The following is a 14,880-nucleotide window of genomic DNA, read 5'->3' on the forward strand; positions in this document are numbered from 1 at the left end:
GAGACCAAGTTTAGGGCCAGTAGAGGCCAAATTGGGGTCAGTTGAGACCAAGGTTGGGAAAATGTGGAGCATTGCATTGTATTTTAAGCATACTTGTATTGAAATGCCTAAATGTTATTGTTAAGATTGATTTGTGAACTAAATGCTATGAAATTCTCAAGTATGATCCCGGTTTTCTTTTATCCCGAATGTGTGATATGTGGCTCAAGGGAGTCCAAAGTTGGCGCCTTAGACATCTCCTACTGAGCCTCCGTGCTCATCCCTTCCATTAATATTTTTCAGGGTATGACAATGACGTGGTTGAAGACGGACCTCCTAGGTATACTTAGGATTGCGGATACATTCTTTGAAATATTTTGTAATTAATGCCTAGTTGATGTAATTTATTTTTAAAGCGACGCGATTCATTCATTTTTGTATAAGGCATTGTAATTAAGACCTTAAGGGTCTTAACTTAGTAATGTTATTCTTTTGGGCTATTTGGCATGTTCAGGCTATGTATATATATGTATATATAAATATATGGGAATGAGATACATTTATTATTTTGTGTCTTAAAATGTTGTTTCACATGTATATATATACATTGCATCACTTTATTGTTGTTGGCTGGTTGGGTTTTGGACAATTACAATTGTAATTGGAATAGATGAATGACACACGTGACAATGTTTTGGGTTGTGAAAGGAGTTGTCTCAAAAGTGGCAAAAAGCCATTTTCTAGGTTTACGACTGGACATAGCTGTTGTACTTGGGAATTTTGTGCCATTGTTACTATAAGCCAGAGAGTTTGCAATTCTACAACCGGACGTAGTTCCCTACGTTCGAACATAGCTTGTTATGCCGCGCGCCAGTGGGGGTCACCTTGCGCGCACTAGTAAGCCTCACCTTGCGGGCGCAAGTGGGCGTAGGACACTCTACGACCGGACGTAGAAGGCTGCGACTGTACGTAGATCACTGTATCAGCAAATATTATTTTATTATTTTATTTTATTTCATGTAGCAAACTGAATCTTAAATAAATATTGCACATTCGTTTCAACCCAAATGAAGTTGTTCTTGACGTCCTCACGACAAACCGTGGGAACCACCAACAAACCCCTGAACCGTAGACCCCTATCTGCATGCAAGGCCCAATCTGTCACTATCTCACCACTGGAGATCAAAGCGTGAATGACATCTAAATCCGCGTCCTGTCTCTATGACTCAATCACTCGTACAATAAGAGTAGGCTGAGCCACAAGACTAAACAAGAATGTTGGCTCACTGTCAACATCGTCATCAAAACAATGCAATCACATCTCTGCCAAATCCTTAAGCATCTTCCACTTCCGAATAGCCAAACATGCCAGAATCCCATGAGATTTCCAGCTTAAGGCATCTGCTACCACATTTGCCTTGCCCGGATGATACTGCAAGTCAAAATTGTGGTCCTCCAAGAACTCAACCCATTTAATACCCCTAATTTTAAAAGGATAGTCTCGGTATTTATTTATTTGTTTTAATTGTATTGTTAATTATTTAATTGATTATTTGACTAATTACTTATGTGTTTCATTGAATTAGGTATTTCTTGATTATTTGATTATGTGTCTATGTATTATTTGTATTTGTCTATGTGTTAATTGTTTAATTAGATTATGTACTTAAATGGTGTTTTGATTAATTATAAATTAAATGATTTCTTTTCTTTTATTATTTTATTTTATTTTTCTTTTATGGTTATGGTTAGTAGTCATGGACCAACCAATTGGGTCCCATGGACTACTTGGATAGGAGGTTGGATGTGTGTGGATTATTACACATTGATAGTTGTGTATGTATATATATAGATATATATTATATACATATATAAAAAGGAAAGTAATTTATTAATTACTTTTATAGTAACTTGAGTAGTAATATTTAATCTGATGTATATATTTTATATTTAAATAATAAAAATATACATAGATTTGATACATGTTATGTTTTAAGTTACTTTATAATATTATGGTAACTTAAGTATTATTGAATAATCCTTTAATAAATAATGGAATGTGTATAATTTATTTATTTAATAAACATATACATAAATTATATACGTAACATATTTTACTTACTTTTTTAATATATATAAAAGGAAAAGTAATTTATTAATTACTTTTATGGTAACTTGGGTAGTAATATTTAATCTTATGTATATGTTTTATATTTAAATAATAAAAATATACATAGATTTGATACGTGTTATCTTTTAAGTTACTTTATAATATTATGGTAACTTAAGTATTATTAGATAATTCATTAATAAATAATGGAATGTGTATAATTTATTTATTTAATAAACATATACATTAATTATACGTAACATATTTTACTTACCTTTTTAATATTTTTATTTTTATTTTTTTTAAGTTGACTTGGATTGGGAAAAGGGTTAGGGTTATTTTATTTAGCCTATAAATATATAGCTATAGGTTGTAAAAGGGGGTTAGAAATATTCACGTGGTATATTCTAGAGAGAGAGAGTTAGAGAAGGAGGAGAAAAACCATGTAGAGAGAAGGAGGAGAAAAACCATGTAGAGAGAAGATCAAGGAATAAGAAGTTTAACTTTCGATTCGAAAGTTTAAGGCAAGTTCTTCTTCTATCTCTTTCCCTTTGATTCGTGTTTCTGTACATGCCTAGGAAATTCCAGGATTTATTAAACACATAAAATTAAATAATTATGCATGTTTAATTGGATCAGAACATAGGTTTTATGAAATTGGTTCATATCTGTTCTTGTGTTATGAATTGATGAATGCATGATTTTGATTTGATTTCTGGTGTGAATTTTTATATGTTTACATTATGTATTTTTCATATATATGGAATGATGTAACGTAGAAACATGCCTAGGATTCCTAAACATTAAATATGAACTAGGTTTGGGTTTAAATAAATTTAAATAGACTCAATCATAATGATGCTTGCTATTTGAATGTTTTAAACAAACGAATGGATTTAATCTTTTAAAATGTTTTTGCAATTAAGATTAAATGTGTAGGATGAATTGGATATAGAGAATGCTTATTTGACGGTATAATAAAATATCATCATGTATAAGATTCAGTTTGTGTAGGACATATAATATAGGAAGTTTAAATAAATAATAAGTCATTCCTATTTTGTGATAACTTGATATCATATTATCATAGTTATTTCTGGATTGTTTGATGTATTTCCTTAATCGTTACATCAATTGTTGGATTGTGTGGTTTAATGCACCGGTATGGGACGGTGACATTCTACGGACGGATTAACTTATCAGTTAAGTCCTACCTATTTTATATAAGGGAATAGATTAACTAAAATGTTAAGTCCTACTTATATTCAAGTCAGGTCAGCTGGACAAGTTGAATGACTTATGGAGGATTAATTTATTATATAAGGGAATGGATTAACTAAAATGTTAAGTCCTACTTATATTCAAGTCAGGTCAGCTGAACAAGTTGAATGACCTATGGATGATTAATTTATACTGAATAGAATGGTTACTAGATTTTATATATATAAGTATGGTGTCATGATATGAGCTTGAGTTTCAGGATCAGTGGTTAGGGCGCGTATATCGCCAGGGATGTGTAGCGAGATATAGTGTAGTTGTGTACCCTGGTAGGTTTAGGTACTCATGCCCACTATATGTTCGTTTTGCATGTTGCCTACTATTCAGGTTGAGACAACCCTATAGTCTAGTGAGGTTCCTTTAGTGTGTATATATATATATACAGACTACTAGTTACTGTTGGATTGACTAGGATGTATACGTGTATCGGATCTCTGCTTGGACTGTAATAGAGTAGAACTTGTTTGTGGGCCTGACCCACTATTATTTTTCAGGTGTTCGTCAGGAGTAGAGGTTGTTCGTGCTAAGCGGGGATCAGTCTACTTCATTCTTTCGATGCTACATAGGAGTTCCTTTATGATTCAGTTTCCTGATTTAGACAGTTATTGCTGACATTTGTTTAGTTTGGATTTTCTAGGGGTCCACACAGTATGGATTCCCGAGTTATATTTTGGAGGATCAGTTGTATCAGAAGAGTTTATTAATTAATGAAAATATATTCTAAGGTTTATTATTAGATTATCATTTTAGTTTCTTGTCAGTATTTTATTTATTCTTCTTTATTCTTTTGTACTCTGTGTTGGTTTATTACCGATTTTGTTTTTGATATCCTTGGGTATTCGAGCGTGGGCTTGGCCAACCCGCATTCGAAAATCCGGGGGTATCACAACCCATCTGGCTCCTCTCAACTGATCAAATAAATCAACTATCCTTGGCAAATGATACTTATTCTTGATGGTAGCACGATTCAACTTCCGGTAATCAATGCACAACCTCAAAGAACCATTTTTTTTCTTAGCAAACAAGACCGGTGCGCCCCACGGTGACACACTCGGTCGGATGAAACCTTTCATCCTCAAATCATCAAGCTGCCTCTTTAATTCTTCTAATTCAACTGGTGCCATACGATACGGTGCCATAGAAATCGGCGCAGTACCTGGCGTCAAATCAATAGAGAACTCCACTTCTCAGTGTGGAGGCAAATCTGTCAAATCCTCCGGAAACACATCCATAAAATCATAAACAACCGCAGGATAATCCTCTTTCACAACATCATCTTCTTCGGCTATAAGGCTAGCCAAGAAGTAATCACCACGACTCCGTCCACGAACTCCATAAAAAGATGAAATGTGGGAATCACTCCGATCTCCCACGAAAAAGAAACAGTCTCCCTCGAGAGTGCAAACTGTAACCCTTCCTCTGTAACAGTCGATCGTAGCATGAAATGAAGCTAACCAATCCATCCCGAGAATGACATCAAAACTAGTCATTTCTAGAAGGGTAAGATCAAACACAAAAGTCCGCCCGGCTATCACAATGGAACAATCCCGCATAACTCGGCTCAATGACACTGAAACCCTAACTGACGTATCAACACACAACACCCGATCCATGAAACTGACCTCTAACCCCGATGCAAGTGCAAATGATGATGAAATGAAAGAATGAGATACACCAGAATCAAACAAAACACGGGCCCAAGAACCAAACACTGGAAATATACCTCGAATAATTGACGATCCAAGAGATGCATCAGTCGGTGCAAGTACAAAGACACGTCCCTGCGGTGCCTGTGCCTGTGAACTACTAATCTGAACACCAGATTGTTGTGCCGACACAGTAGGAGTATCCCTCCTAGCTGGTCGTGAACCCTGAGAAGACATGGCAGGCTGTGGTGGTGGCGGTGGTTTAAAACCTGACTGAACCGTAGCCGATTGTGACGGCCTCTGCCGTGACCCTCTGCCACTAATGGTGCCTGCTCCCTGACTCGGACAGTCTCGAATCAAGTGGCCCTGCTGGCCACACCCATAACAAACCCTCAGAGATGAAGAAACTAAAGACGATCTCATGGGACAATTGGACTTGTAATGTCCAGGCTGCTGGCACTGAAAGCAAACAACTGCACTCCTATCAGATCCAGCTGGCATAGGAGTGGTAGGAGCGGATCGTGCAGACTGCTGCCCCTGAAATTAAAATGAACCACCCCTGTTCCTTTTCCCTAAAAGTCCCTCTACAGATGGTCCTACATTCCTTTTTTGTCTCCACTGTTCCCTTCTTGCATCTTTATCATTGACCTCTGCCTTTAGCATCAATGCTCTTTCCATTGCCTCAGAATAAACCTTGAGGCCCTGTGCTATTAACAACGGCCTCATCTTGTAGTCAAGTCTGGAGATAAACTTCCGAACCTTATCAACTTCATTACTCACCATCTCTGGAGCAAAGCGAGAGAGTGAGGTGAACCTGTTCTCGTACTCCGTCACCGACATATTGCCTTGGATAAGGCCAATAAACTGATTCTTTAACTCCCACCTATTGGAGGCAGGGAAATACTTCTCATAGAACAGCTCCTTGAATCTATCCTAACTCATCTCTTCAATCTTATATTGATTTATGATCGATTTCCACCAAAACTTGGCATCCTTTGTGAACTTGTAAATGGCTAGGATGATTTTCAAGTGATCCTCCATCACATCCATAGAAGTCAATTGAGTTTCAACTTGCTCCATGTAGTCATCCGCTACCATAGGATCTGTACCACCTTCAAACGTTACCGGCATCAACTGAGAAAACCCTTTAATAATCTTGAGACGCTTCTGTACTGGCGTCTCCTCCACTTGCACTACCGGTTGTGGTATCGGCTGCGGCTGAGTAGCAATGGTGGCCCTTAAGGCCTTCTACAACAAGCGATTCAATACTAGTTCCGCCAGACTTTCACCCTCTTCAATGGGTGCTTCCACATTATCCCTCCTTGTAGGAACAACCCTTGGGGCAATTAAATCCCGAAGAAGTGTGTCCTCATCAACTGGCTCCGTCGGATTGGAGCTCGAGCTCTTGCCAACATCACCCTTTGTTGGCCTAGGGCCAACTTCCCTGGGTTCCTCACGCCGTGACATCGTTCTATAAAACAAATAAAACGATTCAATAACGATAACACTAAGGTCCAACCGTGAACAACTTAACATAAAGGGATACTATACTAACACTTAGCTTGCAAGACTAGGCAATGAACACATTAATATAAGCACATAAGCATGTAAGCATGTAAACAAGTAAACAGTTAAGCATGCTTTTGCACATAGCAAAACACTTTAACAATTAATCACATAAACTATGCAAATGACTTCCCATACAACTCCTATGTAGGCCTCTAACCGTCATCCTAATGGTTTTCGAACCAAGGCTTTGATACCAAATTTGTAACGACCCTAATTGATGCCAAAATTTTAAAAAAAATTCGACATAACCTCTGCTAAAAAATCGTCCTACAACAACCTGTTTAAAAACATTTTTAACATGTCCCAACACAATAAACATCTAATACATTCCATAGTGGTACAACCACATACTATATCATCCAAGTATCCTAATTACAGTTCCAAAATACAAGATTAAGATCAATTGTCTATGCTTTACAAGCCCATAGGTATAATTATAATATTCAAAGTCCATAAGTCATCATACAAAATACATTATGCTTAGTCTTACAAAAATAGAGTGACCCAAGTACAAAAGTAACAAAATAAACTCCTAATCCGTACTGAGTCTGTGGTAGAATGTCATCCGCCACTTCTTTCCCGTTTCCTGTAAAAAAATGTTAAATAAAAGGGGTAAGCAAAATTACTCAGTAGGTGGTGCCTAAGACACACCTCTTGTGTCCCCGTGAATCTAAACAAAGAATAGGACAATAGGAATTCTAAGTTCAAAATAAATAAATCTCGTGCCATGAATGCAATGTTATGCATGTCACTCCCCATTTTCAGAAAAATATCATCATTTCACAAACTGTTAATATAACCCGCCCTTTGGTAACTCGGCAGCGACACGAGAGAATGATTGGCTATTGTCCCTTACCTTTGGTACCTCTGCATCATCATTTGGGGCCCAGATAGCTTAACCACGCTAGGGCAATCTCTCTAATTCCTTCTAGGCTATATTAACATATCGACCCTTTGGTGACTCTACGGCGACTGGGTTTTCTCAAAATCATTTCTCAAATTTCTTCCCAAAATCCCATTTTTAATTTTATTTGAAAACACTTTCCCTTTCTTTCATGCCCAATGCTTGTGTGCATATATGGTAATGGAGAGAATTTTTAACACACAATTAGCATGCTTTCACATAAAATTTCTAACAAATTATTAAGCATTATTGGCATGGAAAACTAACACATTAAGCATGTTTTTATTTTATTTTCTCATACAATTCACTTAACTACACATTATAATTCAATTAAATACACCTTCTCACATATTTCATATATACAATCAAGGCACTTTAAGGAACAATTATCACAATTTAGCATGCTAGAATACTAATAAGATACTAATCAAGAAAAATTAATTCACAAAGGAACAATCATCACAATTTAACATGCTAGGACACTAATCAAGAAAAATTAATTCACAAAGGAACAAGATTGTAGGAATTAGAGACCCCTACCTCTAAAGCAATAAAAAAAACCCCAAATTGATGCCCTAAATTTTGAAAATTAAGGAGTGCACCAAACTAGAAATTGCTCCTATCAACTTGTAGACCTCGCCCTGAGCTTTAATTTGCCACAAACGGCACTTCAAAATACCAAGAGATGAGGAATTAATCAAACTTAATTATGTAGAAGGAAAAAAGAAGAAGAAAAGCAAGCGGCAGAGAGGAAGCAAGCCGAGAGAGAAGAAAAAAAGAAAAACAGTGGGTCTGTAATGACCCATTACCCATCTTATGGACTTAAAATTGGAGTGGGTCCAACCCATTTTTTTTTTCTTTTCTCTTTTTCTTTTGCTTTTAAATTACACCTCACACACAAATATATATATATATATATATATATATATATATATATATATATATATGAAAAACTTAAACATGACAGGTTGAACTTTCAAACCTAACTGATTGAATTTTCCTGAATGTACGAAAAATAAGATTTTGTTAACTTTTTTGTTTCTTGTTTTTACCTAAACTCTCAGAGCTGCCCTTGCATAACTTTAAAACCTCTTTTTACTTATCGTAAGATTCTCTAGTGTACATATATAACACATATCTCTAACCCTAAAGAGGAGATTGATTGTTTCAATTGAAAAGTCCAAGTTTTCAACTTCAACATGAACATTGAAGCTTTTGAGAGATTTTCAGAAAAAAGTTTGATTGTATATTTTTTAGAATACACACTTAAACACGAGAGTGATTAGGGTGATGTTCTTCTACTAATCAACACGGAATCTTCAGAGTTTACATCAGATTACAGATTGATCAGAACAATAAATTTTCTACAAACCTTGACAGAATTTAGATTAAAGGAAGATGAGGTCTTGATCACATTATGAAGAGATCAAGGCATTCGTGGAGTGCTTGTTGATCTACCAGCTATCCTTTTATATGGATTAAGGGAGTAAGAGTAAAGTCAAGTACTGTTGAATGGGGGAATTGCAAAACCAAAAACGTTCAACAATTGATTTTGGTAAAGTGAAAGGGTATAAGCTTAAGTCACTTGCATGCTTTCTAACCTTCGGCCAACGATTTCCTTTGATTTTAGGAAGCTATTCACCACCTAGAAAGCGGGCTTTTGAAAGTCTCAATGCTTTGACATTAATAAATCGTTTTGCTCGAGACGGCAAAGTCTCTGAGGTTTTTCCGAGACGATTGATTGATTTTCACCAATCAGGGTTTACTTGCTAAAAACCTAATGTTATTTCTCAAACTCTACTTTACTTGCTTTAATTTAATATTTATATTTTTGTAATTATAGATGTTTAATTGATAATTATTGCGGTAATCTTTGTCAACTTTCGTGGTAAGTATTTGGTTTAGTTGTGTGAATCATTTTTCACCATTTTATTTTTCCTAAGGTCATAACTTAAGTAAAACACATTCTGTCATATGGTGAACCAATCCTCCCACTACTCTATCATTACTATGAATATGGATTACATAGCACTTTCTTACTAGTTTAATTATTGGTAAAAAAAAATAATAATAATAATAATAAAACTATTTTAGGGATGCTAAAAAGAGCCTGGTTCAGAAACCTTTCGTTGTCCAGCTTGAGACCATTTACACTGCGTTTGATGGGTTGAGTAGGCCCACGCCCATATCTGTAGGGCCTAGGCAAGTGAGGTCCAACTAGCCCAGAGGAGGCAGTTTAAGGGCCTGATAAAAAGTTTGGTCAATGGCCCAATTATGGCATGATTGATTTTAAAATATAGGGTTAAAATCACAAAATCCCTCTTTATTTTCAAAATCGTGTATAAAACCTTCAGTAAAATTTATAAACTCAACGAACTAACAAAACTTATCAAGTTACCCCAAAGCCGTGACCGGCGGTAAATGGGCTGTGAAATGTCAAATTTGACCTTGTTATTTAATATTAAATTAAAATCTATAATTATTATTTTAAAATTACAAAAATACCCCAAAGTGCTTACAAAAATATTAATTAAAAGCTATTAAATGAAAGTGCTTGGGAAAACGACAAGGACACTTTTGTAATTTTAAAATAATAATTATAGTCTTTAATTTAATATTAAATAGTAAGGTCAAATTTGACATTTCATAATCTATTTAATGGCCAAACTTGATAAGTTTTGTTAGTTAAGATAATTTTTTAATTTCTCACTATTTTAAAAGTAGGGAGTTTTATGATTAAAACCCTAAAATATACACATAGTGTCGCATACAAGCATACAAGTGATATACTTGGTGCATATTTGATATTTGATGAATATTTGATATTTGATGTTTGTATGTTAAGTTATTCTTTTTTGTCAAAGAAAGCGGAGTGAGAAAACTTTTGGGTTTTTAATTTAAAGAATTAATAACTGTGGAAAAAAAAGCTGGATTTGTTTAGACAAAAAAAAAAAAAAATCACTAGCGCGATGCTCGACACTTGCATTCTGAACACATCAGCTGTTGTGATTGATTTTTCGATCAAGCATAACGATTCTAGTGTATTATTTTCTTTTTCCGCTTCTAATTAAATAGGTTGCCATTATTATTCTAAGTAATTACAATTATTATTCTAAATAATTATTAGATTGGACAATTGTATTTGAAATCACAATTGGTTAAATGAATTTGTTCATGTTTTGCGAAGACTGGTTTTCTCCATTACACTTTATAGGGGCACCACTAGAAAGATATAGAAGAGTGAAAATGATCCATGTAAATGGGCCTAACCAAATAGGAATAAAATGGGAAAATGATAATTTTGACGACATCTATCTAACGACTTAAAACCGATATAAATAAAAAATATTAATTTGGCAAGTCACGGAATACCACGTAATAACTATAAATATTCGTTCTTGCTCACATGTTCTCCTCTGCTGCTGTTGCCCTTCATTTGAAATCATTGGCCGTAGCCACAATGACCTGGTGATAGAGATCCATCTCTACTAGTGAAATTATCTCAAAATCTCAGAGATATATCCCAATTTATCTCTCATTGAAAAAAAAAAAAAAAAAAAAAAAAAAAATCAATTCACGTTTTGAAACAATTAGGGCTATAAAACTAAATATTTTTCGTCTTCTTTACCTTATTGGAGATCAATTTCAGTCCCAGATTTGGCCTCGCCTTCGTCGTCTCCAATTCCACCTCACCTGCCGGTGATCTCTCTGGCTCCAACTCCACCTCACCTATTGATGATCTCTCCGACGAGTACTCAATGTTTTCTCCATCACTACTGGCTTGCCCTAATCCTCATCGTCGAATTTGACACTAGCTAGAGCCTAAACAATCACATCAAAATAAACTTGAACAACATCGAATCGAACGCAATTCCTGGATTGAATTTGAGATCATTGATCATATGTATATATATATATATTTTTTATTTCTTTCTAGAATTAGCTACTTGAGTGGTATAGAGAATTATTTAATTTCAGCTTAGTTTTATGCATAGGGAAAAAAAAAAAAATCAAAGTAGCAATTCTTGGGGATGTTGAATTTAATGACTTGATGAATATATCAGGCACAATTAGAGTCTATTGTGATTGGAAGAGAGATGATGTATGATTACTTTGGTAGTACTGTTTCCTCTAACTAGTAAAAAATCTACAAAAATACGACATCAACGTGTATATCATTGTGTGGGCCAGCTGTTCCTCTTTTTTTTTTTTTTTTTTTTTAATCTCTCCACCAAAGTAATCATGCATCATCTTTCTTCCAATCACAACAGACTCTAATCGTGCCTTGTATATTCATCACGTCGTTAGATTCAACATCCCCAAGAATTGCTACTTTGATATATATATTTTTCCTATGCATAAAACTATGCTGAAATTAAATAATTCTCTATACTACTCAAATAGCTAATTCTAGAAAGGAAAAAAAATATATATATATATATATATATATATGATCAATGATCTCAAATTCAATCCAGGAATTCAATCCAAGAATTGCCTTCAATTCGATGTTGTTCAAGTTGATTTTGATGTGATTGTTTGGGCTCCGGCTGGTGTCAAATTCGACAGTGAGGATTAGGGCGAGACAGTGGTGTTGGAGAAAACATTGAGTACTCGTCAAAGAGATCACTGGTAGGTGAGGTGGAGTTGGAACCAGAGAGATCACCGGCAGGTGAGGTGGAATTGGAGACGATGAAGGTGAGTTCAAATCTAGGACTGAAACTGAACTCCGATGTAGAAGACGAAAAATGTTTAGTTTTATAACCCTAATTGCTTCAAAACGTGAATTGATTTTTTTTCAATGAGAGAGAAATTGGGATATATCTCTGAGATTTTGGGATAATTTCGCTAGTAGAGATGGATCTCTTCACTAGGTCATCGTGGCTGCGGCCAATGATTTCAAATGAATGGCGACAGCAGCGGGGGAGATCGTGCGTACAAGAGAGAACATTTATGGTTATTACGTGATATTACCTGACTTGCTAAATTAGTATTTTTTTTATTTATGTCGATTTTAAGTCATTAGATAGATGTCATCAAAATTATCATTTTATCAATCAGAATAACTAACAAGGATACTTATACTAATTTATTGTAATGAATTATCTAATCGTTTCTGAATGGTTATTCATGCATAATATAATTAGATAGAGGGTTTTATTTTTTTATTTGTTACATAAATGACCAATTAAAAAAAATAAATCGACAATTCACGGCAACAAATCAATTAGTTATTATCTATAACATAGAGTAACTTCTTGATGTTGCCTAATTATAGATATACACAAATTTTGGACTTCAAATAATGAACGTGAGGATCATTTAACGTGTACCGTTCAAATTTAAAAAAGTTATTCAATGGAACTCTCTTACACACACAAACACACATATTAGTGGATATAACATAATTAACCACATATCTATAATCAACCTCTCATGATTGCTGATATCATCTTGATATTCACGAAAGAAAATATCTTAGTTGCCTTCATATTCATCTTGTCTTCTTGTTCTGTCTCGAAAGCTTAGTTTTCATTTGAAATGTGAATACTGACAAAAATGCTAGCTCTTTCGGATAACACATATCAATCTGGTACTTCACCAACTCTCCCAATCACAAGTTGAAAAATAATTTTCAAATCGCAGTAAAATCTTTTCCAAATGATCGAAAAAGCCTGAGCTCTTCCAAAACAATTTGGCTAACAATTAGCACTAAAATCCAGAGGAAGTCTGAACTATTCAAAGTTCAAAGCAATTTGACTAGCAATTAGCACTAAAATCCAGAGAAAGCTTGGATTGTTTTCGGCCTCAGCAGCATTATCCACAGCATTGTTATCCACTTGACGCATACAGAGAGAAGTTATCTACAGAATAAGGATAAAAAGGACTCAGATCCTCCTCATCTGCACAAATTGGCTATTGCATTTTCGAAGTAAACGTGTTGCTAGTAGCCCTAGTGTTTAATTTCATTATTTTATTTAATGCCTTTTAAATTATAATGAATGATTGTGTGTACTGACAGCATTCATTTTGAGAAACTATTCTATAGTCTTGGGACCATTAGACTCGAATCAATAACTAACTTACATGTAAAATGTATCAATTTTATGTCAAATTTATTTAGATTTTTGATAGTGATTGGCTGAATTCACGTAATAATTTCTTATTGTTGAAAGTATCTAAAGCGAGGACGGGTTTAGGAGAGAAAAAGACAGTAATGGGACTATGTGCCAGCACAAGAACACATATCAAATGGTTCCTCCACATTTGGAAGGTGACTCACTGCAACGGTGATTATGATAAGAGAGTCTACGGTGCTTTAAATTCTGATATCCTCTGTTTTGAGTACTTGGAACTTGGAAGAGAGAGAGAGAGAGTCCTTTGACTGTCTTTTTTGTGTATGCGAGAGAGAGAAGATGTTGGAAGGGAAGGCTCTGATAGAGGACACAGACATGCCTGTGAAGATGCAAATCCAAGCCATGGCTTGTGCTTCTGAAGCTCTGGATCTCTATGATGTTTTTGACTGCAAATCTATTGCTGCCCACATCAAAAAGGTAACCCAATATCTCTCCTCTCTCTCTCTCTCTCTCTCTCTCTCTCTATATATATATATATATATATATGTCTCTCTTCTTTGGTGCCATTTTTCCCTGAAAGTTGAAGTCTTGTAATTGCAGGAGTTTGATATGAGATATGGGAATGGATGGCAATGCGTGGTGGGTTCAAAGTTTGGGTGTTTCTTTACACACACTGAAGGAACTTTCATCTATTTCAAATTGGAGTCTCTGAATTTCCTCATCTTCAAAGGGGCTTCTTCCTCCTCAGTAGTCTCTCCTTGATACGTGTTTGGTTGCAGAGAAAGTTCGAGAAAGGGGAAAGGAAATTGCAAGAAAAAGGATAGAAGAAAAAGGGCATTCCCTCTGTGTTAGTAACGATGCAAGAAATGGGATCCTTTTGGATTATATTCTCTATAAGGAATCTGTAATGCCCAGAGGAGCATTTCAGTGCCTCTTATCCCTGTGTATATATATACTTTTCTTTAATCCTTAAAAGTTTGGTATTTTATGTATGTGTATATATGATGAACTGCTTGTCATCGTCCTTCACTGTTTGGTTGCCAAGAAAAGGGATTGGAAATGAAAATTCAACCAGCTTGTCATGTAATAATTGGGGTGACCATGTCTTTCCACTGTTATTTTCAAGTGCAAGCTTTTGCTTGCTTGATTGATTGATTCAAGACTCATTTCGCATAACTTTTGTTTATACTTTCTGAAAACTATATCTAAGAAGTGCTTTTTGTGAGATTATAAGTTTATGCATGTGTTGGCAAATTTCGGTGTCAAAGCATGATGATTGAATTGTAATTTTCGGCTTATCTTATGTTGTGATCATCA

The 14,880-nt window shown here is 35.1% G+C and overlaps 1 protein-coding gene across 1 annotated transcript; it reads left to right on the top strand.

The window, feature by feature from the left end:
• Positions 1-13,438: 13,438 nt before the first annotated feature.
• LOC132286455 (uncharacterized) lies at positions 13,439-14,555 on the top strand. The gene is made up of 2 exons (XM_059788790.1): positions 13,439-14,040; positions 14,164-14,555. The coding sequence occupies exons 1-2, from the start codon at positions 13,903-13,905 to the stop codon at positions 14,323-14,325; spliced, it is 300 nt and encodes a 99-aa protein (XP_059644773.1). The 5' UTR covers positions 13,439-13,902; the 3' UTR covers positions 14,326-14,555.
• The last annotated feature ends 325 nt before the right edge of the window (positions 14,556-14,880 follow it).

This window comes from Cornus florida, unplaced genomic scaffold (genome assembly GCF_030987335.1).
Source record: "Cornus florida cultivar Cherokee Brave unplaced genomic scaffold, ASM3098733v1 CherokeeBrave_3.0.0_Hap2_Chr11, whole genome shotgun sequence".
NCBI classification, from domain to species: Eukaryota; Viridiplantae; Streptophyta; class Magnoliopsida; order Cornales; family Cornaceae; genus Cornus; species Cornus florida.

Excerpts from the sequence above, each read along its gene's own strand:
- LOC132286455 (XM_059788790.1), top strand. The coding sequence starts at position 13,903 with ATGTTGGAAGGGAAGGCTCTGATAGAGGACACAGACATGCCTGTGAAG. Across the intron at positions 14,041-14,163 it reads TTGCTGCCCACATCAAAAAG|GAGTTTGATATGAGATATGG; the intron begins GTAACCCAATAT and ends TTGTAATTGCAG.